The sequence below is a fragment of the Dermacentor albipictus genome, chromosome 3 (genome assembly GCF_038994185.2).
Source record: "Dermacentor albipictus isolate Rhodes 1998 colony chromosome 3, USDA_Dalb.pri_finalv2, whole genome shotgun sequence".
In the NCBI taxonomy this organism is placed as follows: domain Eukaryota; kingdom Metazoa; phylum Arthropoda; class Arachnida; order Ixodida; family Ixodidae; genus Dermacentor; species Dermacentor albipictus.
The window spans coordinates 35380994-35404880 of record NC_091823.1 but is presented as its reverse complement, the minus strand read 5'-3'; the positions used below and the strand labels follow the sequence as shown (position 1 = coordinate 35404880).

The window sequence follows — 23887 nt, the reverse complement described above, 5'->3', positions numbered from 1 at the left end:
CACCTTGAGCAATACAGCTTTTAGCAGATACTTTTGTGCCTAGGCAAGCAATTTGCAAACTGTAGTTGCATTGACTGGACAGAATAAGGTCTGCCACCTAGCATGTCAAATCATGTTGTGTGTTGGGTGAAAACGCAAGGCTCTGTTCGGAATGCAAGAACAGTTTCAACTAAAGCTTGTATTTTCACTTGCATGTTCTGGGAGTGCTAGAGCTATTTCCTTGGTAGATGAGCAAGAGAAGACATGGACCATTGCAAAGTGAAGTGATTTTGTCAGTTTGCTGTTTGTTTCATTATGCCCCAGAGTTATAACTGCCACTTATGCAAGCTTTTGACCAGTCTCATGTGTTGCAAGATCACCAGGCAGTGTATCACATATATCACACTTTTCTTGGCAGCTGAATCAAACCTTGTGGTAACAGCTCAAAACGTAGGAGGGACACGAGATGAGAAGACGACACAGTGCTTGTCACGTCGTCTTCTCGTCTCGTGTCCCTTCTACGTTTTGCGCTGTTAACACCAGGATGGAAAACCGACAAGCCCAAGCTGTCATTCTAGATGAATCAAACATGCAAACTACAGCAGAAGTGAAGTGTCAGCAACTTAGTATGAACTTTTTTTAATGGATAGCGCGATTCCATCAGTTTGTTGTGTTGTCAAGCCTTCTTCTTTTTTCCGAGCCACAACATTGTTCCACACCGTCCATTATAAAATAAGGCCATGGACCACATGACTGCTGAGATCACAGAATACTTGACAACAGCTCCACCGGCTCATGTACACGTGCACATGTATTTACAAAGCAGACCAGTGTCTTGAGACAAATAGGCCTGTCAGCTTTGGCTCGCCCGTATGAGGACAGTGGAATTCTTGCCAGACTGCACTTTGGCCTCGAGTGCCTTCTGACGCTTTTTGGCTTCCAGGTTTCGCAGCAACTTTTCTCGCAGCAGCTGCTCTTGCCGCAGAAGGTGCTCGCGAAGCTTGTTCTCCTCTTCTTCAGCTTCAGCATTCTTCTCCTCTTCCTCTTTACGTTTCTGCGTCTGCAGAACAAATAAATGAGGCAGAAAGATCAATCAAGTGGAGTATCATATCACTACTCCACAATAACTTTCCCCGAGTGTCAGTCATTATTCTTGAAAAGAAGAGTACAAGTAAACCCTCACCATAACAATGTCATTGGGATAGAAACATGGACTTCATTACAGCACCATTTCCTCAAGAAGGAAGAGGCCCCAAAAATCCCACAAAAATGTGGGAAGTGCACTCCAAAGGTGCCCAAGCTCACAGTTTATGCAATTATGCACCTGCGTTTTATCTATAAAATTTAAAAAAGCAAGGTTACTGTGCTTACCATTGCTATGCTTTTGCTAGAATTTCACAGCAAGATCGCATTTTATGATCCGGATCATTCACTACTGTTGAGAAAAAAAAATTAGAAGTTTGCTTAACCTACAACCTCGCCATAAGTGGTGTCCAAAAAATGGCAGCCATGACTTCATTGGTCGCTTTTGGCACTAGCAGTATGGCAAAGCATGGCCTTTGAGAATGGTTTCCATTACTCTAAAGGAACCATCACAATGGATGCAATATGGACACCACAGGGGGCGTAGACAAGGGTAACATTACATTTTCTAGACAAGTGCGACTTGTGCAGCGAAGATATCGGGAGTTCCACAACAGTTCATGTGTGGCGGCGTGGTTGCTATCAAATGTCAGTTAAACAGTAGCCAGCAATGCAGCCTGTGTCGGAGTCCCAAAGTGGCCATATGACCACAAGGTCAGTGAAAACACGCAGCTGGCTATACAAAAAATATCCAGTAATGCAGGCATGCCGTTGGAATGCACAGCCAGACACCGGTGTCGGTAGAGCCAGCACACTATATGGGAACATAAGTAGGATATAACAGAGTATAAAAGTACTAAGCCCAAATACAGTGAAGCATTTACAAAGTACTGCATAGATTTTGGGCAGTGAAAAAATGGATTTCTGGGATTTCCAAAGGGTGTGGGAACACCTTTACACAGCTTTGGTGTCTTTCACGTATGAGTTGCTCAGGCTGGCATACATCTGCAAAGAATTTTTTTAAAAGTCACAAGAAAAGACTGCTGGGTTCATTAGCTCATGATCAATAACTTGCAATGTATGACAATGAGAGAAAGAGAGAGACACACACAAAGCACTGAGTCATTCTCTATGCATGTTTGTGTTTGGAAGTTATTGTTTCTGAAAGTCGGCACTTCTCTTTGTCTGCTCCTTATTTTTTGTCTCTGTCCCAAGTCTCTCTCTTATATTTTGCGTTATGCAGAACCAACTAGTCCAATATTTTATATTAGTAAATGTGTAAGCTGCCAAAAAAGCTAGTAGAATAATCACAATAGAGCCTCACCAACGCTGACTAACAGCGCACTCATTACGTGCAATAGTTTGGAAAAAGTACTGACATATTCGATACAGGCATTGATTTGTAGCGTTCAGCAGTCCTTACTGGGTGCTCGAAGTACACACTTGACTCCTTCTGAACATACAAAATGGCTGCAAACCATGCCTACAACAGTGACTTTGAAGGAACATTTTACCAAACAGCTGGGTCATTTCAAAAGAAGAAAGTAATTATGGTGACGCAAAAAAGCAATAGGTATTCAGCAGCAGTTACCTGAACGTGCTAACATATTTACCAAATCTGTCATTGCTGAAGAAACAATTTGAGAGTGGGAAGGATGCCACAATTCTTGAGTGTTTATACTTTCAAACTTCACTCGCCATCAATTAACAGCAGTTATTGTAGATCAGCTTCTAGTTTCCGGGCTATGTAACGAATGCAAAAGCACATCTCAACACAGCCAAATAACTGTTTGTGCCATAGCATCAAGAGCATTTTACAGCAGATAGCCCAAAGAAGCTCATATCTAGTGCTTGCTCATATTGCTTCATCTAATAAGAGACACCTTTCTAAGGGTAATCATACAATCTCCTTACAATATCCTTGTGTAAGCTAAGAGTTTCAATTCTGTTCAGAATACGGCTTGTAGTCAAGCGGGGGGGTTAAAAGAAAACGATCTACCAGAAATGAGTTACATTTGTGGCTTAGTAATTTAACACACACACACTCTCTCTCTCTTCACTTATTTGTGCCCTGTAACATCTAAAACCACAAATAAGATTCAACTCCAATGAACATCAAACCACATTGAATGTACTCACTCGAACAAGATCAAAAAGTTCCTGAAGCAAATGAGTTGCCTGGAGCTTGCGTGTTGCCTCAGCAGCACACTCCTGCTGTCTTTCTTCAGACTCTACTTGCTGACGATGCTGCTCTGCAATACATTCTTGCTCCGTAATGTGCTCCTGGTCAGTAATACATGGCTCTTCCGCAATACACTCCCTCTCAGCAATTAGCTCCTGCTCAGAAATTAGCCGCTGTTGAGCTATTCGCTCCTGTTCAGTGATACGATCTTGTTCAGCTATTTGCTGCAGCTCTGCAAGCCTCTGCTGCTCCACGATGCGTTGCTGTTCAGCAAGACACCTCTGCTCGGCGAATCTTTGCTGTTCGATAGCGCGTTGCTGCTCTGTGTGTCGCTTCTGCTCAGCCAGGCGTTGCTGCTCAGTGTTGCGCTGTTGTTCCGCAAGGCGCTGCTTTTCGGCGAGTCGTTGATCCTCCACAATGCGCTGCCGTTCAGCAAGTCGTTTCTGCTCGGTCAGCCGCTGCTCGTCCGACCGCCTCCTGGACTCATCCTGACTGGGGGAGGAGTTTTCCTCTTTCTTTCTTCGCTTACGCTTGGACTTCTTCCGTTCACCACTCCGCTTGCGGTTGCTCCCTTTGTGTCGCTTGCACTCGGCTTCAACCTTCTTCCGCCTAAGGCTTTCCTCTTCCTCTTTCTTCCTCATCTCTTCCTCCCTCTTACGCCTTGCCTCTTCCTCTTCCCACTTCTTTCTCAGCTCCTCTTGATACCTAGCGATAAGAAGGAATGGTATGTAAATAGTGAACCAGGGAAGAGCCGCCCACACCAGAACTATTATACAAAAAGCATAGATTACATTGCATTCTAAAGGAACCAAAGATTCAACAAAGCAAGTTGCAAGGCATTTCTCTGCATAAAAACTACCCAAACATGCGAAAACACTTTCAAATCTGTTTTGTCACAATGGTGCATTTGCATTGCAGCATGAGTGTGAACTTCAAAAAAGAGAAAATCTTGTTTTCCCAGCTGTTAACCATAACTTTTTCACCACATAATTGCAACTACACTTCGAAAGAGTAATCTACCGTATTAAATTGACCTATCGTTGCTCTGTGGTGTCTCTTTAAGGCCTTAAGTACCGAAGTATTTCTCCGGCTCTTGAACACCGGTGCACTTAGACTAATTATCTCCCTATTTTTGTGTGTGCAGCAGCTGTCACAGCTACAGTGGACCAGAATTAGCAGTATTCTTTCACGGCTCTTTGTTTACCCACAAGCCATGCGCTTTGCCCAAGAAATCGACCACCTTTTCATGGCCTCTTCTTCGTCCTTTCTCTTCTTGAATTCTTCGTCTTTCTTCCTCTTAGCCTCTTCTTCATCCTTCTTCTTCCTGGACACCTCTTCCTTTTTCCTCTTTACTTCCTCCTCTTCCTTCCTCTTTCTTGCTTCCTCCTCCTCCTCACGCCTCTTGCGCTCTTCACGCCGGCGCTGCCTCTCTTCCCGCTTGCGTTCTCGTTGATCCTCTTCCTCACGCTGACGCCGCCTGCAACCGAAATATGGACTTTGATTAAGCCACAGAGGCCCAGCCTTCGGCTAGAGTAACGTAATAATTATCCTACACGAATGCTATTTCTTTTCATGTTTCTCTATCAGCTTAAGTGGCGCTCTACATAAGCTATCGCCACAATCGACCACTGCCAAATGAATAGGACACTACAATTTCCAAAGAGAACAATTGCACTGTGCTAGCCTAATGCTGTGCCTAACCCTGTGCAGTGAAGATAAAGCCACAGGTCCTGTCAGCATGACAGGAATAAGAAGTAGCTGTATGCTCTGGGACAAAAGCCACTAATCAGGCTATGGCCTTGGATTCGCTCACTGTGAAATAAACACTAGGACCAGCAGTGGATAATGGCAGACCAGTTCTCACCTTTAATTGGCTTATATGACCTGCAGCACCACAATGCACAGCATTAAAAGACATACGTTCACATGACCACAGACATGCATTACCAACAGGGTAAGGGAGGAAAGAAATTCATCTCTTCATCCAAACTAGAAAAGCCCAGTGAATATATTGCACATTAGTGCTTGCGTGCCCTATTCCACCTCCAAATTACAGGTCGAGGGGCAAACATATGGAAGAAACTTCGGACGACTTCAATGTTCTGAAAGCTTTTGCAGTTCAGTGTGCACTTTTTCAAATAAACTGCACTTCCATGCACTTGCTCCAAGGTAATGACAGGCCTCTCGAAATGGTGTCTTTTGCTGCCACACACACACACTTTAGCATGACAGGTTTGAAAAAGTTATGGGATTTTACGTGCCAAAACTGCTTTCCAATTATGAGGCACGCCGTAGTGGAGGACTCCGGAAATTTCGACCACCTGGGGTTCTTTAACGTGCACCTAAATCTAAGTACACGGTTGTTTGCACATTTCGCCCTATCGGAATGCGGCTGCCGTGGCCGGGATTCAATATCGCGACCTCCGTGCTCAGCAGCCCAACACCATAGCCACTGAGCAACCACGGCGGGTATGACAGGTTTGAGACTGACAGTGTTTGTAAAGTACTATACTGATCTGAAGTGAAGGCGCTAAAACGACGGTGGACGAAGAAGGAACACACACACACACACACTTCTTCTTCGTCCACCATCGTTTTAGCGCCTTCACTTCAGATCATGCTTAACCAACACCCCCAACTATCCATCCTAACAACATACTATACTGCTGACAACCTGTTTTATTCTGAGCCATCTGAAATACCGGGTGTGTCAATATCAGCAGTGGCAGAATTTTAAAGAAGCAACTGTGGCATATAGCAGAAATTAACTAATTACCTTAGTGAGCAAACTGCAATGCATAAATTTAAGCCAGTGATGTCACAAGGCAGATTCACTTGGAACGAATCTTGAAGCCAGCACCTATTTTGAGATAAGTGCAGTGAAACTTGCTGTAAAAATGCACTGCCCTTCCACTTGCATTAAAAAAAAACACTGTTTTAAACATTGAAGCTCAAAGGTTACTGGTACACCAATGCATTTCCTCACAAATTTCAGCAAAGGCAAATCTCAAAACTGGTGTCGTCCTCATAGTTCATTCCATGTGGATATTATTTTTAAAGTTGCCAGCTAGAATTTGTAGATTGCAATATGTGTTATAAAGTAATTAATTGAGAAGGTAATTAGTGAATCATTAATTACTGAAATAATAATTGTTTTTTTTCTGCAAGTAATGTCTGCCTATGAGGATAATCTAGCTCAAGAAGTAGAATTGTGCTATGCTAAATGCCACGCATGATTTTTAAAAATTGTTAACAATAAAATATAACACTCAGTGTAATACTTAAATTTTGAAAAATATTTCCTTTTTCTGCCACAGAAACATAGGTGCCTTCCAAGTCATTGCGACTTTTGAGCATGGTGAAATCAAACATATAAGTAATAATCATTTAATGCAAGTTATAGTAGATAGTTCAACTCCTTCTTGAACAGCTGTCGTATGTGCCAAATAATGAATTATTGTTCCTATCAACACAGCAGAGATGATTACAAAGTTGCATGTGAAATGCTTTAGCATAGATGCTTTGCTTCACTGTGGTTAAATGTAGCTGATACAGCCTCCTCAGTACACCTCACCCGCTTTATGTTTTTCTCAATAGAAAATCACGGCCAATTAAACGTGGTCAATGCACATGGTCAATTAAAGGAACAGTTGAATAAACAGAACTGACTGTGCATGCATGCTGGCTTTGCCACTATTTGACAAGTGTTCACCAAGGCACTTGCACATGGCAGTTTTGGACAGAGCCACTATATGTTGTGACACACACTACCGGCAACAAATAGTTTATTGTGAAGTGCTCCTGCAGCGGTCTGGCTAACACTACCATCAGACACATGTTAGACTGTACTGTGCAGAGTGTCGTAGTTTGCAAATAACTATTCTACCATACGATTACACATAATTTTTTGTTTTGTTATTGTTATTTTCCTTCTTTCCTCCTTCTGTACAGAGTGAAAATGTAGTCCTCATGTCTTTGGTGAACTTGATTATTTGTCATTATTAGCTACATGTTGTTCATTGATTGTTAGTACTTGTTAGTTTTCATAACTATCATTTAATGCATGCAGGACACAAATGAAGGCCTGCAATGGATCATACTTTTGTGCAATAGGTCGAATTTCACTGGGAAATATTGCAGTCGAGGAGACTTGACTGCGCTTGAACACCAGCAGTGACTGTAATCACCTTTCAGCTTCCCGCATTTGCTCTTCTTCCAAACGTTCACGTAGCACCCGTTCCTCACGTTCCCGTTCCAGGGCCTCAATTTTGAGTCTCTCCTGCTGACGCCTCTGGATGCTCTCCTCACTCAGGTGCCTCGACCGGTCAAAATCTACCTGCGCGAAAATCATTTACGCTGAAGCCGCTGAAGTACAGCCTTGGCAGCAACTTGCTTCTCCATTGATGAAGGCCAACCTTGCATTTTTTTTTTTCTTAGGAGACCAGGCAAATTAACTGTGCCAAGTGTTGCATTCAATGATATGGATCATATAACACAATCATTCTGCAAAATTTCAGTAAGAACAAAGCAGCAGTAAGCGCAGTCATTTTTCTATGATCTTAAAGGGACACTAAAGGCAAATACTAAGTTGACGTGGACTGTTTAAATACCATCCTAGAAACCTCGCAATGCTCGTTTCGTGCCAAGAAAAGACTTAGTTTACAAGAAAATTGCATCTGTAGGGTATGAATGCCTTTTTCTAAATTCAAATCTCCTGCTGCCCAAACAAGGGAGTGGTGACATTGCATACACCATTACCACCCTTTGCTGCCTACCGTCGGTGAGTAAAACGGTGCCCAACAGACGGTGGTGCCAACTCAAGACAGAGCAGCTGCTTTTTGATCAAGTGGCGCGGACCTTTCAGGCATCCCGCAACATCACATGGCAGTTGAATTCTCTGCTACTTGCAGTTTGTGTGAGTTTTGTGAGCCAGCAAAACCAGCACTACATGATCAGGGAAGTACTGAAACGCGAAAGCTTGGGCGGCGCAGAGTCGAGCACAAACGAAACCGTTCGACTGCCCGCGTCATTGTCAATGGCAATTTCAATGAGTTCTTTTTTTCTAAATATGTAATAGAATTGGACAAGTAGCATTTTATTTCATTTTATAATGCAACCCAAGGATGTTTTTTGAAGCGAGTGGTTCAGTACTAGTGACAGAATTTAACCGATGAGTGCTTTCGTCATCAGGCAGGTGCTTGAATGTCTCGGGAGAGTCTCCAATTATGTCTTGCATTTACCTCAATTTCTCGATTATTAAGGCTCCGTTCACGATAATATTGACGCCTTAGAGATTCTCGAGCACTAATCTATCATTTTAGCTTGACTTAGTATTTGCCTTTAGTGTCCCTTTAAGAGGAAAACACACATCTATGTACAGGCCACCCCGAAATTTCAATAAATTTAAAGGAAAAGAGAAAAGCAAGTTACACATAATGTTCATTGGAGTTTAATCTGATTTGCAGTTGTAGATGTTACAAGGCATAAATAAGTGAAGAGAGAGAGGGTGTTAAGTTGCTAAGCCCCTAGTGCGCCCCATTTCTGGTAATATTTCTCTTTTCATTCGCCCCCCCCCCCCCTTCACTACAAGTCATATGTGCTCCACATTGTAGTGAAGGCACATGAAAGCCAACTTCAGACACATATAAATGCTCTCTGTCATCAGCAAAGATGCGAACCTGAACTGCCATTCAGGAAGTGCAGCCAACCCAACCAACAGCCAGCATGTAGCCGTGACATCAAGGAACCACACGAGTCCAAAATGTCGCAGGGAAGGACAGATTATGATCAGGGTGATATTGTGAACTTCCAGCTGTGTGTAGAGAAATGGTAATTGGCTCCATTATTTACCATAAAAAAATACTGACATCACAAAATGTTGAAGGGCGCAAGTCGGTGCACTGTGCACTTCGAGAGCCTTTCACAGAGCATTAAAGGAGAGGTGGGCATTGAAGTGGCACATATAGTAAACCTGGGGTGACTCATCAGTCATTATATTGAAGGGCAAATAGTGAAACAGGGAGTTGTCAAAGTGATATAGGTGGCAAGATTGCTCCAGTACTTGGCTGAGCATTAATTGTATATGTTTATTTGAATTATAACATGGCAAAAGGCTGTTCGCACATTTTTTTTTCTTCTTCTTCTAAGGGAAAGACAGCATTGGGGTGGCTGTAGTTTAACTGCATTTGTGGCCAGACTTCTATTACCTGTAGCCACAACACAGGCTGTCATAAACTACAAAGCCAGGAATAAATGTCACACAATCTTGTGTTTTTACAACACTAGCACCATACACTATAAAAACTAGTCTTCACACTCCTCTCATGTGACACAAGAGTCTTCACAGAAACAAGCATGCTCTCGAATTTCAGCAGTCAAACATGGCTGCTGTCTGTGTCATAGTTCGCTGTTCCAACTGTTTCGGGCTCCACTTGTTCACAGATATGTCTAGGCTCACAGCCAGCAAAGGTAGACAAGGTTAATCCAATGTATTTAGTGCGCTGTAGCAGCCCTTTAAAAGAACTAAGTGTACAATGGCGTAGTGCACAAATCAAATCCTAAATAAGTTGTGCCTTCATTTCTTATGCAGATGGAGAAAAACAAAAGCAACATAATGTGGCAGTGGGTATCTATATAGATATGCTGAACCTTTACTGATACGAAGTGACATATGTGCTGATCTTCATTGGAACATTGCTAACTAAGCCCTACTGTCTGTAGGGTAGTGGCTCCAGAGTAAGTGGCTTCAGTTTGTTAACTCACTAAAACGGGATGTCTAAAGAAGATGAAATTGTTTAGTTATTGGTTAGAATTTCTTGGCGTGGCAGCCACACCTGGCTAAAATGTGCCCATTCACACAGTAAAGTCCAAGTCTTTTTTCAACACAAGTGCTAGTGTCTTTTTCCTTTCAATTCATATGCTCAATAAAGTGGGATGCTAAAAGGCAATAATATTTAAGTTATTTTTTTTCCACATGCACGCTAGTGTTTCGCTCTTAAGGCTGTAATGTTAACTATTTCGTGCACCAAGAACAGCCAAAATCCAGCCACTGTCCTGTGGTACCGTCAGCCCATGCAGCACAGTACGCACTTTGATGTTTGCTGTGAAGGCACGTCCTTCAGGCGTCTTGAGCATGAGCTTCATGCCACGCAGAGAGTCCATGGCTTTGACAAAACCCATGTACTCCATGTACTGGACATACACATCAAAGGTCAGCTCCTGGCTGAAGGAGAAGGTAGAGATGCGCCCAACGGAGGCCTCTGCATCCTTCTGGTATGGGTCAAGCAAGGGAATGTCCAGCCGCCGCACCAAACCTGGCCCGCCGAACGCCTGACACACTAGTTGTTCGTTTGGCCGGTCAGCATCGCGCCGTTTGTCAGCAAACCACTTGCATGGCAAACCCTGCATAGAAGCATGTGCAGTTGAATCTGCTTGCAATGAACCACAAGTAAAGCGAAATCAATTCTAGTTCAACGCTGTTGTTGCATTTGTTTTTCTGGCTAGAGAGAAGCAAAAGAGGAGGATAGGTCGCGGACTTGTGCCGCACCTATAGGAGGACACCCAAGTTGTCTCACGGCCCAAGAAAAGGAAAAGTGATTAGGGAAAAAAAAAGAAAGAAAGAAGGACAATACTAAATGGCGAGGAACACAGAAATTAAGGAGGGAAATTAAAGGGATTCATGCGACAGTAATGTGTGAGCATTATTTCCCACCCATTCTGCCCTTTTTGCATGTAATGATGAGACGTGCTGGACTCTTTGTCGCATAGCTTCAGTATTTTTCTATCGATGCTCTTGTCAGGACCACTCATACCATTCCTAGAAGGCATGGCATCCATCATTACCTTTAGCTATACAGCGCACAAACAGAGCCACTAACGCAACGATTGGAACACAACGTGCATCTGTTGACGGCTGAGTATCAACTGTGTGGCACTGCAATCTACCGAATTCCCGTGTGCTGCGCTGCCACTGCTTCTTCTCTTTTATAGGCTCCACTCCATGTGGCATGGCGCTATCCTGAGTCTGGAGCAGATGGTGTATGGCGTAGGCTTCCTCCTCTCCCCTACAGCCATGTTGCACCTAAGCTCCCCTCCCCGCGGCACACTTCCTCTCTTGTGACATCAGGTGCCTCCTCCCTTTCTACATGTGTCGGCCTCCTCTACTCTCCCTTCCTCTCCCCTCTTTTACTGTATAAAACTTGACAGACAGATTTTCGTTCACAGGAGTGCTCTAACGCTAACACATTAAAAAATGATACATCAAATTTAGATAAATAAAAAAGTTACATAGGACTAATAAAAAAGCTAGCATTTAAAAGCTATCTATGGAGGTCAATCAAATGAAAACAGCAAATGTGTAACAAAAAAGTCATCGATGGCACAAGTAGCATGTATGTTGGAAGACATGTTCTTAACAATGTGCTGGATGTTCACTAGGTGGCAGCATCGTGCAGGTGTGGGAACACCGGCACAGGAACGGTGTAAATATGGCCGCCCCATTAGTAGTTTCACCAGGAAGGAAAAGCATTCTGTTATTTGGCTTTTGCATAGTGAAGGTGTGAAGCCAATCGAAATTCATCGCAAAATGAAGGTCCAGTATGGTGATGCATGTATGTCGCAGCAGCGACTCAATAAATGAAGTCACAAATTCGCAAACACTGTGGTGTCCATTGGCTGTTGCTGCCTATCTGGGTCAAGCACACCCCATTATGACTCCATAAAGCATTGCAGTCATTAAAGCCATTGTGATATAAAACTGCTGGGTGACACAAGACAACAATGCAGCTAGTGTAAACATTGGCCACGGTTCAGCATACCACACTGTGCATGAAGTGCTCGGATTTCACAAAGTCTCTGCAAGATGGGTGCCTTGGCAGCTGACTCCTGAATTGAAATAGTGATGTGTTGATGCAATTGAACAACTTCTGCAGCTTGTTGAACAAGAAGGGGATGCCTTCCTTGTAAGAACTGTCAGAGGGGATGAAACTTGGGTTTACTACCACCAACCACAAATGAAGAGAGCGAGTAAGGAATGGCATTATTCCTCATCACCCAAACCAAAGAAGTTCTGAACACAGCCAACAGCACAGAAGGTTACACTGACACTCTTTTGGTACGAAAAAGGCGTCGCCTTGAAGCAATACACATCACGAGGGACCAGTATCACTGGTGCATCGCTGACACGTCACTGATTGCATTATCACATGATTACACATTGTGGAGAACATGTCGCGAGGGACCACTGTTACTAGTGAGACTCAGAGACTCTGACCTCCTAAAAAATCATCTTCGGCCTGCAATCAAATCGAAACGTCATGGATTGCTGTCTGTAGGTGTTTTGTTACAACATGACAATGCATGGCTCTATATGGCCAGTGGAACAGTTGCAACGATAACAGACCTGAAGTTTGAGTGGCTTCCTTATCTCCTACTTACCTACCACTTACTACCTACTTACCTATTACCTATTACACGAAAGAGGCGATACTTCTGTAAAAATTTCTGCTTGCTTCATGTGTTGAATTATTTCTTTTCACCCTACTTATAACCACTGTACTGAATCACCCAGCACAATATTATTACAGTCTACTGCGTAAATCGAAACAGTTTCAGTCAAAGCCTTAGTGTTCTAACTATATCCAGCTCGTGACCTCGTCCACAGGCAACAATTTTTTTTCAACACTTGATCTAGGTTAAACCTTCAGAAATGAAAAATCTCGTCAGGCGACGACAATCGGTGCTTTAGTTCTTATTACTCATATTCGGTGGTTGAAAAAAATATTCTGACGGCTGTGGAGCCCGTGTGTCACGAAAGTGTCAGGTGCGTTCCATCCTTCGGCTTTACCGGCGTTGGCTTTACACTCATGACGACCCACAACAAAGATGGACTGGGAAACAAGGACAGTAGCTGCACTGCAATCCACCGCGTCCACACTTCACAAACACACAATTCAGCAATTTATAATTATCATTTTTCCCCCGTTTCACGCTTTCGCATCTCACCTGCACGTAAATGGTGTCGGGTCGTTCGCCTGGCTTCATCTCGTCCATACCTTTAGCGTCGCGGAAGTACGAATCCCAATCGTGCCGCGTCGGGAACGGAACCTTAGCTTCGGCCGCACGCACCCGCAGGTTATCGGGAAAGCCGCTCAGCTTGAACGTACTGTTGTCGAGCCGGGCGACGACGGCTTTAAGAGCGCTGCGGTTCTCCACTTCGCCTTCGAAACGTATAAACTCGAGAGTCGTTTTGCTGATCTTAAGCGTCGTGAATTCGTCGGGTTTGATGGCTTGTCGTAGCTTTTCCATCACTTCCCAGCTTGAGATGCTTCTCCCCGGCGTCTTCATTTGAGGCAGCTGTATGCTGACGTTTAAGCGGGCGATCGCTTTCAAGTATAGTCCCAAAGGAGCGCACATTTCCACTGCGTCCGAAGTGTCACGACACGTCTGTATTGAGGACATCCTTGCAGGAACTGCGAGTCTTGTGCGAAGGCTTTCGCACCAATGAGAACAGCGAGCACGAGTAAGGTCGCCAGCCTAAAGCTGCGATTGCTAGCTGCAAAGCGTCGGTCGCGTTGGCCGCAGACGCTGCCAACAGCAGGCCGAAGTTTGCCGACCTGCGCAGCCTACATGTATTCGCGCAGTAATGAATGGTTCAATTAAAGCTACTTCTGCCCCTCTTCTTCTCAGCTTCAATGTTTGAACGATGGATGCAGGAAATTGTGTTTCAACGAAACGAGAACATGAAAACGGAACACACAGCTACGCGAGCTACACTACCCACTAGGAGCGCCGCCATGTTAGCAGTAAACTTCGTGCTGGTGAATGTTGCTTGCTCAGTCAGCGTTACGCCGCTAAATAACAGCGCGAGCACAGCGCGCGTTGGCATCTGCTGGTCTGTTGAACCTCGTGGAGGAAGCTCGGTCGTGAATATAAAAATGCCTCAGTTTCACTCGAAAGGCGAAGCATTGATAGCGATAGCAAAGTATTACAACTACATAAATTAGATTATAAATTGGTATAGATTGCAGTAAACATTCGCTTACTAATTAAAATAAGCATGGTGTACGCGCGTGCAGACAATAATAGGGAATTTTTTTTGTACATACATTTCGTGTAATCTCGTGTATACGAGTTTAGTGCCGGGCAGATAATATGACGTCGTGTGCTGCACTTGGCTCGCTGAGCTGTAGCCACTCAGAGCAGACAGCGCGTCTTCTACATTAGCAGACGAAAAACGCCCTACTCCGCCATTCGCCTGATTTCGCACTTAGTGGCTGCGTATATTCCCTTGCCTGAAACTAAACGCCAATGTACGTGTTTCCTTTCATCAACAAATCGTGGCTAACTGCAGTGAAATACATCGAGAATGCGCAGTGCACGAAGACAACGTCTCAGTGCTTATAATTCAGCGCGGAGTCTGAAACAGCTCGCACCATCCGTGAGTAAGATCATTTTATCTTCTTGTAAGATCCTCTGTGACGAGTCACAGAGGTCAAGCCAGCATTTCACTACCCTTCTTGCAGCGAATATTCGCTATCATCGGTATATGAGCGCCGACAGTCACAAATTAGTGGATCAGTCAGGTATTGGTGGATTCGCCGTCACCGTCACGGTTGGTCTGAAGCGGTGGAACTCGTGGAAGAAAGTGTTTTGCGGCGCCGTCTCACAGGGCTTAGAAGTCGTCAGTCAATGGATAGACGCGGCGGCCACTGACTGCAGAGTCAACTCTGGGATAAAGAGGCGACTGCTCGGGTCAAGACCTCTGTCTGCGAAAACCCTCTCACCTCGGTGTGGTCAGTGAAATCTGTGCGGAGGTGTGTAAACCCTCCCCCTCAAAGGCGAGCCGGCTACGATGACTTTGGACGCTCCGAATAGATCGACGGTCGAACGGTCGTTTTCCCTCATCTAGGAAGGACAGAGTGTTTATAAGCAGTTGTTGCGCGGCTGATGAGTGTGCATTCCTCTTTCAGTCATGCTAGACTAATGAACTGTAACGTTCTCATGTAGATATTGTAGATAAATCCCATATTCCTCGTTCTCGATGAGAACAAGTCTCTCCCTTCAACAACGTCCTCAGCGTGGATGAGTTGGACGACGGCATGGGCCGACTACCATCTATATGATGCCCGACCCCGATCATCACAGCGCTCTATCCTTCCCTAGCATGCGCTTGATCACGTGATCTCCACCGTTGTGCATGCGCGCTTTCCCTCGCACCCACAGCTAGCATACATCGCGCGGGGCGTGACGCATGAAAGAAAACTCAGTACCATTCTACTCTGAGAAAGATGACCAGCGAAGCTGTGGTATGTGATCCCCTTAACTCTTTCCCTACCATGGCGTAAATAGGTATTTCTTGTAGGTTATGCCAGATCTCTTCTTCTGAAGGAACTACTGCACTCAATATGTTTTGTAATATATAACAAAGAAGCAGAAAGAGTGTGCTTTTCAAACATAAAAGTTTTATTAACGAGATGCATGCCATACAAAGATATAAATTACCAGGCTAAGATTATGAGATAAAATTGAACAAAGTTTGTAAAGACACGTGGCCGCCGATGTTCCGGGCTGGCTTGCGTCGTCGTCGCTCTCCGAGTGAAAGTCCGACGAAAAGGTAGCATCCTCAGGTTCGCTGCTGCTCGATCCAACGATAAAATCAGCCGCAGACGCAGCACAATCGCGAGATCTGCGATATCTAGAAGTGCGCGCTCTGGTCCCGGAGGTGGCCATTCTTGCTTTCTACTTTGACGATCGCAAAACTTCGGAATGCGTTCAGAAATTAGCGCCTAGCTGGCGGGAGAAAAGCTAACTGCTTAGCAAGCAAAAATTTAGTTATCCTCCTTCACGGCATACAGTGCAGTGTGTCCGTGGGCGGCGCGGAAGGTATCGAAAGCGGCGTTTCAAACCGTCGTTAGCGGGATAACGATGCCCAATGGGCGCAGTACGGAAAGAGTTAATGGCGAACTGCACTTCTTTCGCGGGTCGGCCCGGCATTGCACTATCTTCGGGATCGGCCCACGTATGGGGAGTTTTGTGTCTACACACGGACACGATCCTGGGGAACGGAATCCTTAACAGCTGCGCTGTAATAAATCGTTTGGGCTCGTAGCAGCCCGTCTTCATTTTAGAGTCGCTTCTCGTCACTGAGTGCGCGCCACTGGCAGACTGTACCAGTGGCAACACGCGAACGCATGCTCGCAAGCACACTGTTCGTTTTCCCGTTGCCATCGCTTGCACGCAGTGCGCGCACACTTTATGAACAAGAATTAAGCGTGAGTCTCATCAGTTATAATAAAAATCATAGTCTGGTTTAGCCACTGTTTTCGCGATCAGGCTTTTAGTGGAGTTCGTCATAGAGCAATTCAATTGCTCAGTAAATTCACCCCAGTAAAATTCACCCCAGTAAATTCACCCCAGTAAATTCACCCCAGTAAAATACGGCCAGCATTCAGGAAGCAGTGGCTATTGCACCACGCTAGTATCCGTCCCCAATATCTCTCTCGAAATACGTCGATGGTTCACGTAGTTTGTCCCACAGCACGTAAGGACGGTTTCATGGGAAAGCGATAAGTGCAACGGCGGTACGCATTTGTCTACAAGCGTTGGGAAAGATATCTCGAATCTGGTGCTAGTACCAAAACTCCTGTGTGAGGTGAACAAGCATTAAACGAGCCCTGCGCGCAGCTTCACTCCCGTGATTTAAACATGTACTCTAGAATAAATAATTAAAATAAGCGATTATAATTGTGATTAGCATTCTCAGCATATTTCGACGACTTCGTGTATATCTGTCTATCGCCTCTATGCATCACTCTTCAATAAAGAAATAATTTTGACATTTCCTCGCTACACAGCGGAATCGAAACCGTGTCACACGGGTTCCTCAAGCACAGCAGCCCGACGCTTTAGTGGTTGAACTAGGAAAAGAACAGTGCCAACTAAGGCAATCACGAGCGGAAGACCGACACAGGACAAGCGCCATCCTGTGTCGGTCTCTCACTCGTGATTGTCTTAGTTGGCGCTGTTGTTTTCCTAGTTCAAGTATGCACCGTCTAGCCCAAATGAATGTCAGTCATGCCCTTCACAAATGAAGAGAAGGCTAAAATGATCATGGCTCTGGGGGCGGCCTGTGGCGACAAGAGGAAGGCAGCCAAGCTATTCTGGATGAGGCATTATGGAGGAAGCCCTAGTCCGTCAACAATAGAGAGTTACAACTCAGCGAGCCAGTGGGCCCAGCGAACAAGCGTGGGTGCCACTGCGCATGTTGCGCCGCGCATGCGCACTGGCGTCTACGCTGGCCCGCTGGGCCCACTGGCTCGCTGAGCTGTAACGGCTGTAACTAATACTTAGAACGTACGAAGTCCATTGCGAAGCGGGTAGCTTCACAAGAAAGCGACGGTTGTTCAAGAAGCGGAAACGGATGTTTCGGCATTTTTTGCTGCTAACCCTCCCGATAGTGTGCGCGGCGCCAGTGCGGGGCCCGCTCAGTGTGTAAGATTTAAAAAAAAAATGGTCATATGCACCCGTACCATGCAAATCTTCATCAAAACTCGAGGATCGCGAGAATGTGAAAACAGACTTGACTTTGTCAATTGGATTTTCACGACACGTGAAGCAGAACCGTACTTTTTGACTCGCGTGCTTTGGACGGATGAGGCTATAATTTCTACAGGAAAGCGCAAGTTAATATTCACAACGCGCACTACTTTAGGGATAGTAATCCCCACTGGCTGGCACAAACGACACCAATACCAGTGGTCGTTTAATGCGGGGTGCGGTATTTTTGATGCCGATATCATCGGACCCATTTTTTTCTTTCTTTTTTCTTTTACAATACACTAACGACGCAACACTACGTCAACGACATCCTCGAAGGCCCCGTGAACGTCTGTTGCAACGTTCCTCTTGCGCACCTTCGGAACATCTGGTTTCAACGCGATGGTGATCCTGCGAATAGTAGTATAGTCAGTCTCGAGGGTGGCTCGACAAGCTTTTTCCTGGACAGTGGATTGGCAGGCATGGACCTGCACCTTGGCCTGCAAGCTTGCCGGACATGACACCGCTGGACTTCTTGTGGGACTATACGTGAAAGATAGCGCGTATAGCAGCGAAACTACCACACCGGACGCCCTTTAGGCAAAGATAGGCAGTGTGTGCCGCGAGATTCCAACGTCGTTGTTCAAAGCTGCAACAGCACAAGTGTTGGAAAGAAGCAAGTACTGTATTGCTTTAGGCGGTGACCCGTTTGAGGACGCGCTATAAGTGGCAGTGGAAAATAACCGCTCAAAACTGGTGTGAAACGTGTCTGTATAATGCGCATTATACAGACACGTTATACATACAGACACAGATAAGCAAAGTTACACCGTCTGCCACACAACAATAATCGACAGCTGCCTTGCTAGCGTTTCCTTTCTTGAAAACGCCGCGCCCGCTACTTTCCTGTCGGCAATGCTATGTCGTGCTGATAACGCGCATGCCGTTCGTTACTGGAAGTACCGGGCTCGCAGCGTTAACGAAAGGAAATGCGGACAAGAGACAGATGACGGCTATCGTTGCGCCGCAAAAGGGTGTAATTTTGCCTAAGAGTGTATACACGCACCGTCACGTCGAGAGCTTCGTCGGCCAGCGACGCGGTGATCGAGTCGGTCGAGGCGCACGGCGCGGCCCACAGCAGGCGCGTGGCGCGCACGTGTTGGAGGGTGTGGCATCTCTCGGCCGGCGTCGACGACGACGCTCCGGAGAGCACCACGCGGCTGCCGCAGTCCTCGCGACGGATCGTCTCTCGGCGGAAGTGGTCGTCCCCAGTCGGTGAGTTTGTGTCGCATTGCCGCGTCACGCGCGCGCGCGCGCGGGACCTCGTTCCCCGTTTTATCACTGCGAGATAGTTTACACCCTCAAAAGTCAACGGGGGAGTAAATATGTCTGTACACTCTTAAAACGGTTGCACCCTTTGGGGTGTATATTTGTCCCACAACAATAATCATCTGCCTTGCTTGCGTTTCCTTTCCTGAAAACTCGGCGCTCGCTACTTTCCTGTCGAGAATGCAGCGTCACACTGATAAGGCGCATGCCGTTCGTGACTGGAAAGTACCGGGCTCGCGGCGTTAAAGAAAGGAAACGCGGGCAGCAGGGATGACGATTATTGTTGTGGGACAAGATACGCCCCAAAGGGTGTAAAATTTTCTAAGGGTGTAACTCGAACAATTACACCGTTTTTTAGGTATAGGGGATATGCGTTACACTCTTAGAAAATTTACACCCTTTGGGGCTTATCTTGTCCCACAACGATTATCGTCATCTGTCTTGCCCGCGTTTTCTTTCTTTAACTCTGCGAGCCCGGTACTTCCCGGTCACGAACGGCATGCGCGTTATCAGTCTGACGCAGCATTCTCGACAGGAAAGTAGCGAGCGCCGAGTTTTCAGGAAAGGAAACGCAAGCAAGGCAGGTGATGATTATTGTTGTGGGACAAATATACACCCCAAAGGGTGCAACCGTTTTAAGAGTGTACAGACAAGTTTGCACCCTCTTTACGTTTAAGCGTGTAAATTTTACGGTCCATTCTGACTCCTATTCTCACAGCGGCGCCTATACCGGGTGTGGGTGCGCTGTACGTGGCAAATCGCGTGTATGAAACGCGTAGAGATGTGTGAGTTCACTGCAAGCTTCGGCACAATTTTTACGGGAGCGACAGAGAATGCAGAAGGGTTGTCTATTTTCTACAGTGCGCAGGCGACGTTAAGACAAAAAAAAAAAAAATTAACGACCCGAGCGCTCACCTAAGTGTAATCTGTCTCTTTTCCTCGTCCGTCTTTCACCCATGCTCTTGAATATAAGTTGTGAACGTTATTCTCTCGCTTGGGACTTCTACTACGGGATTCAGTCAGCAGGTTTCTGTTCCTCTGCGCAGGGATTTCTTATTGAGTCCTACCGAATGGCTTATTGAATTGTATCTCTCATCCTTTTTTGTTTTTTGTTTGTTTGTTTGTTTGTTTGTTTGTTCGATTCTTTTCACTTTAACATGTAATAAGCTTTCAAGAGCACTTACTATATAGCAGCCCTGGAAATTTAATTCTGATTACAAGTTGGAATAATCCAAATGTTTCTTGGCCAATCCCCCCTAGTGGTTATGAGTCACATGTTCGATGGACAACAACGGTAACTGTGGTCAATACGCAAGAAATAAAAGAAAAAAAATTAAGAAGAAGCATAAGAAGAAGAAGAAGAAGAAGAAGCAAAGACAGTCTGTTCCTTAATTTTTCCATTGCGAACCTTGGCCACTCCTTCCTCGTTGGTACGTGCTATATGTTAAAGGCGACAACAACAAGTTGCTGTGGATTATTACGATTCCCTTACATGGCACGGAGGGGCATGTCCAGCATTCCCTTCCACGTTCGTAGCCGCACTCAAACCTTATAGTCAGTCCAGGAATATCGTTGCATATGTGCCTTGCACATAGGAGTGGCTCAACGTAATTACGTTGGCACACTCTGAGAGAACGATGTAAAACATTTGGTCGAGGTAACATCAAGACGTCACATGCAGCGGACCTGAGTGCGCCTTGGCAACACGGTACTACGTGGACGATGACGTCTTTCTTGCAGGTCCGTTTCAGCTAGGGCCGCGTAAATGTGTAGCCGCCGCCGTGTGGAAGGGTCAGGGAAGCTATATATTTTAAAATGAAGGGAATTACACATCAAATGGCGCATATGCACTCAAAACAAAAGCACACTCGCACAACGCACACAAAAACGTACTTGTGGAGACAATTCACAGAGTAGTCAGTCAGTAAAGTACTTTAGCATAGCGTTACCGTTCTGCTGTTGCCTCTGCCATCGACTGCGCATGCGCAATGTATTCGCCGTGGAATGATGGGCAGTACACGGACTTGTCTAACCTCCGTGCTTGCTTCACACGTTCTTGTGGCTTCAATTATTACGCTTTATCTGCATTTATTGGCCTGAATTTCAAAGCAATCGCTTTTTTTTTTTGTAAACGCATGGAGGCCATAAGAATCTGCACCACCGGTGGATCCAGGGGGTGGTAAAAGGCGAATTAACTCGACTGAAGATAAATCGAGACTACCGCTCTTGCCGATTAGGGAAAAAATTATTCGACCCATCTCCCAGTTCCTGCATCAACGTAGCCGGGGTGCCGCTTGTGCCGACGTATAACAAAGACTGAACGTACTGAAACTGGCACATAGTCGTTCCGTTACGGTATATCGGTCTCGAAGAAATGGGGCAAGGTGTGTATAATTAGACCGAGTATAGCTGGTCCGCTGTATGCTGCTTGGGAGCCCCTACTCGCTGTGTCGTAGTGCGGAAACACCCCGGAACACCTGAAAGACAGATCATCGCAACGTATACGATCGAAGGATTTTCTCGGGTCCTGTATCGGACGCGTCATTTGTTTCTCGGCTCCCCATCGGTGCGCCAAGTGCCTTGTGTACGAGAAGAATGAGGAATTGAAATTTCACAACAAAAAGCTTTTCCGGAAACCTCGACGGTCTGCCTCCCATAACCGCTTTGTTCTTTATTGCGACCATAGAAGCACTCAAAAACGTTACATGACAGTTTTCATGGTTTTAGAAAAAAAAAGAAATAAATCACTCACAAATTCTATATTTTGAGGAAATGTGGGAACAGTGAAGTGCAATAATCGGTCAAATTTTGTAATGTCAATTAAGGGTTAAATCAAAAACTTTACACCCTCGTTTTTTGGCCAATATAGAAGCGTTATATGAAACGCTTCAAACGTTTTTACTTTTTTTGTGGGCAGACTATAAATGGCAAAGATTTCATATTTCGATGCAATTAGTGCCATTCTATGGGTGACGTGTGCCGAAAGTTTGAAATGTGTAATGTAATTATGTGCTTTAATAATAATCTCTGAATACTCTTCTCCAATTTTTTATGCTTTAAACCTGGCATGTAGTTGCTGTTCCTTGGTCTCCTTGGTAAACTATACCAAGTTTTGAGTTTACATTTCGCATAACTAAGACGTGTGTTGTGCACGACGAATTTTAAGCGTTTCATCTCTGTAGCTGCACCAGACATCCACTTCAAGTTCAATCAAAATAGTTCGAATATTAAGTGTAAAGTGTGGCGAAACTTTCGTGTTCCTGGTACAAATAGAGGCTTTTGAAAGAGTTGCCGAACCGTCGTATTTTCCCTTCATTTTCCGGTTTCACGGGTCATACCGGGTTTGCAGTTGGCTTCTCCGGTGTCTTCGACGAACTAGATAAGGCATCTTCGGAATAAGAATCAGTTTTTATTGAGATGATTAGAAAGATTACAAGATGTTAATATATTTCTATAAAATAAAGGACAGCGTACGGCTAATGTGTAGGAAAAGTTCGAAATATGTGGGTCACTGGCGGAATTTCCAATAAATTATGCGTGCAGGTGCTCCAAAAATATGTAACTGGGTTTTAGAAGCGGCGCGAAATTTATTCCGCTGTCCTGACATCACTAAAAAATACCACAACGATCAAGTTCGTCAGAGATGTAGGAAAAGGTCTGCCCCATTAGTGTGCGAAGTGAAATGTCTGTGAATGAAATACGACCGTTTACATTAAAAAAAAATCCAATAACTTGTGCTCGAAAGTGTTATGTGAACTTTTTTTATGTTTCCCAGCACGTGTCTGGAGGGAACCCTATGTTACACAGAGCTTACATTTGGCGAAAATATATGGGTCACACTATGGGTAGCGTGAACGCAAAATTCATAGTGTTTCGTTTGATTACATCATCTGCAAGAAATTGCGTGATCAAGCGCTCCAGAGCTTGTAAAATTTCGCAAGCAGCTTTTGCATAACTACAAATACCACCAAGATCAAAGTGACAGCAACAACAGGCACACTATTCCTAAAAACTTGCGTGCGAAGTTAAAGGCGTGTGGATCACATACAGCTTTCGCGAAAAATTTGTAAAAAAAAAGAATGTTTTCAAATGTCGCGTTTCCCAGTATCCGGCAATAACTCTGTGTTGCGCAATATTCATATTTATAGTAATGCTCGTATTTAACAGGCTAGTTGGTTATTCATGATCGTCAAATACTAGCGCGTAAAAAACAAGGGACGAATCTAAATCGACATACGCACACCCTGTGCATGTCCTTTCTTGTTTTTGCTTTTACGCTCTGGTACTTAACCGCAGGTGGTAGAGATTATGCCGGAGTCCCCCACTACGGTATGATTTTTATGATCAGATCATGATTTTGGCACGTAATACCCCAGAATTTAGTTTTAATTTAATTAATACCTAAACAACACGGGCGTTCAAACGAAAACGAAGACTTCAAGTACAATAAAAATGGTCGAACATGAGATCAAGGGTCGAGCAGACGCCGTGCCGTTTCTACTTTATTCTTGTCTAGATCTTCTTGCGCAGTAGTTCACATGAATCCACATCGCTCTCTCCCTGCCTCTCAACGCCACTTCACGACGGCTACCGGATTTCGCCTCAGCCAGTGTGCTGGCGCACCCTCCGGTTCGCGCCACTACCCAGTATTCTAGTTTACTATAGCCTTACAACTCTCGTCTCCATTGAGACCCTTATTTCCTGGACAAGCGTCGTACATGACCTTCGTCCTCGTGAAGTCGCCGCGTCGATGTATCAGAGTGCGCATCTGCATGAACT

At 45.1% G+C, this 23887-nt stretch overlaps 1 protein-coding gene across 1 annotated transcript; it reads right to left on the bottom strand.

Annotated features, from left to right (window-relative positions):
• Window positions 1-602: 602 nt before the first annotated feature.
• Xe7 (A-kinase anchor protein 17A) lies at window positions 603-14152 on the bottom strand. Its single transcript, XM_065432930.2, has 6 exons — window positions 13247-14152; window positions 10334-10645; window positions 7432-7580; window positions 4485-4721; window positions 3202-3949; window positions 603-1039 (listed from the first exon to the last, which is right to left on the bottom strand). The coding sequence occupies exons 1-6, from the start codon at window positions 13700-13702 to the stop codon at window positions 833-835; spliced, it is 2109 nt and encodes a 702-aa protein (XP_065289002.2). The 5' UTR covers window positions 13703-14152; the 3' UTR covers window positions 603-832.
• Window positions 14153-23887: the final 9735 nt, after the last annotated feature.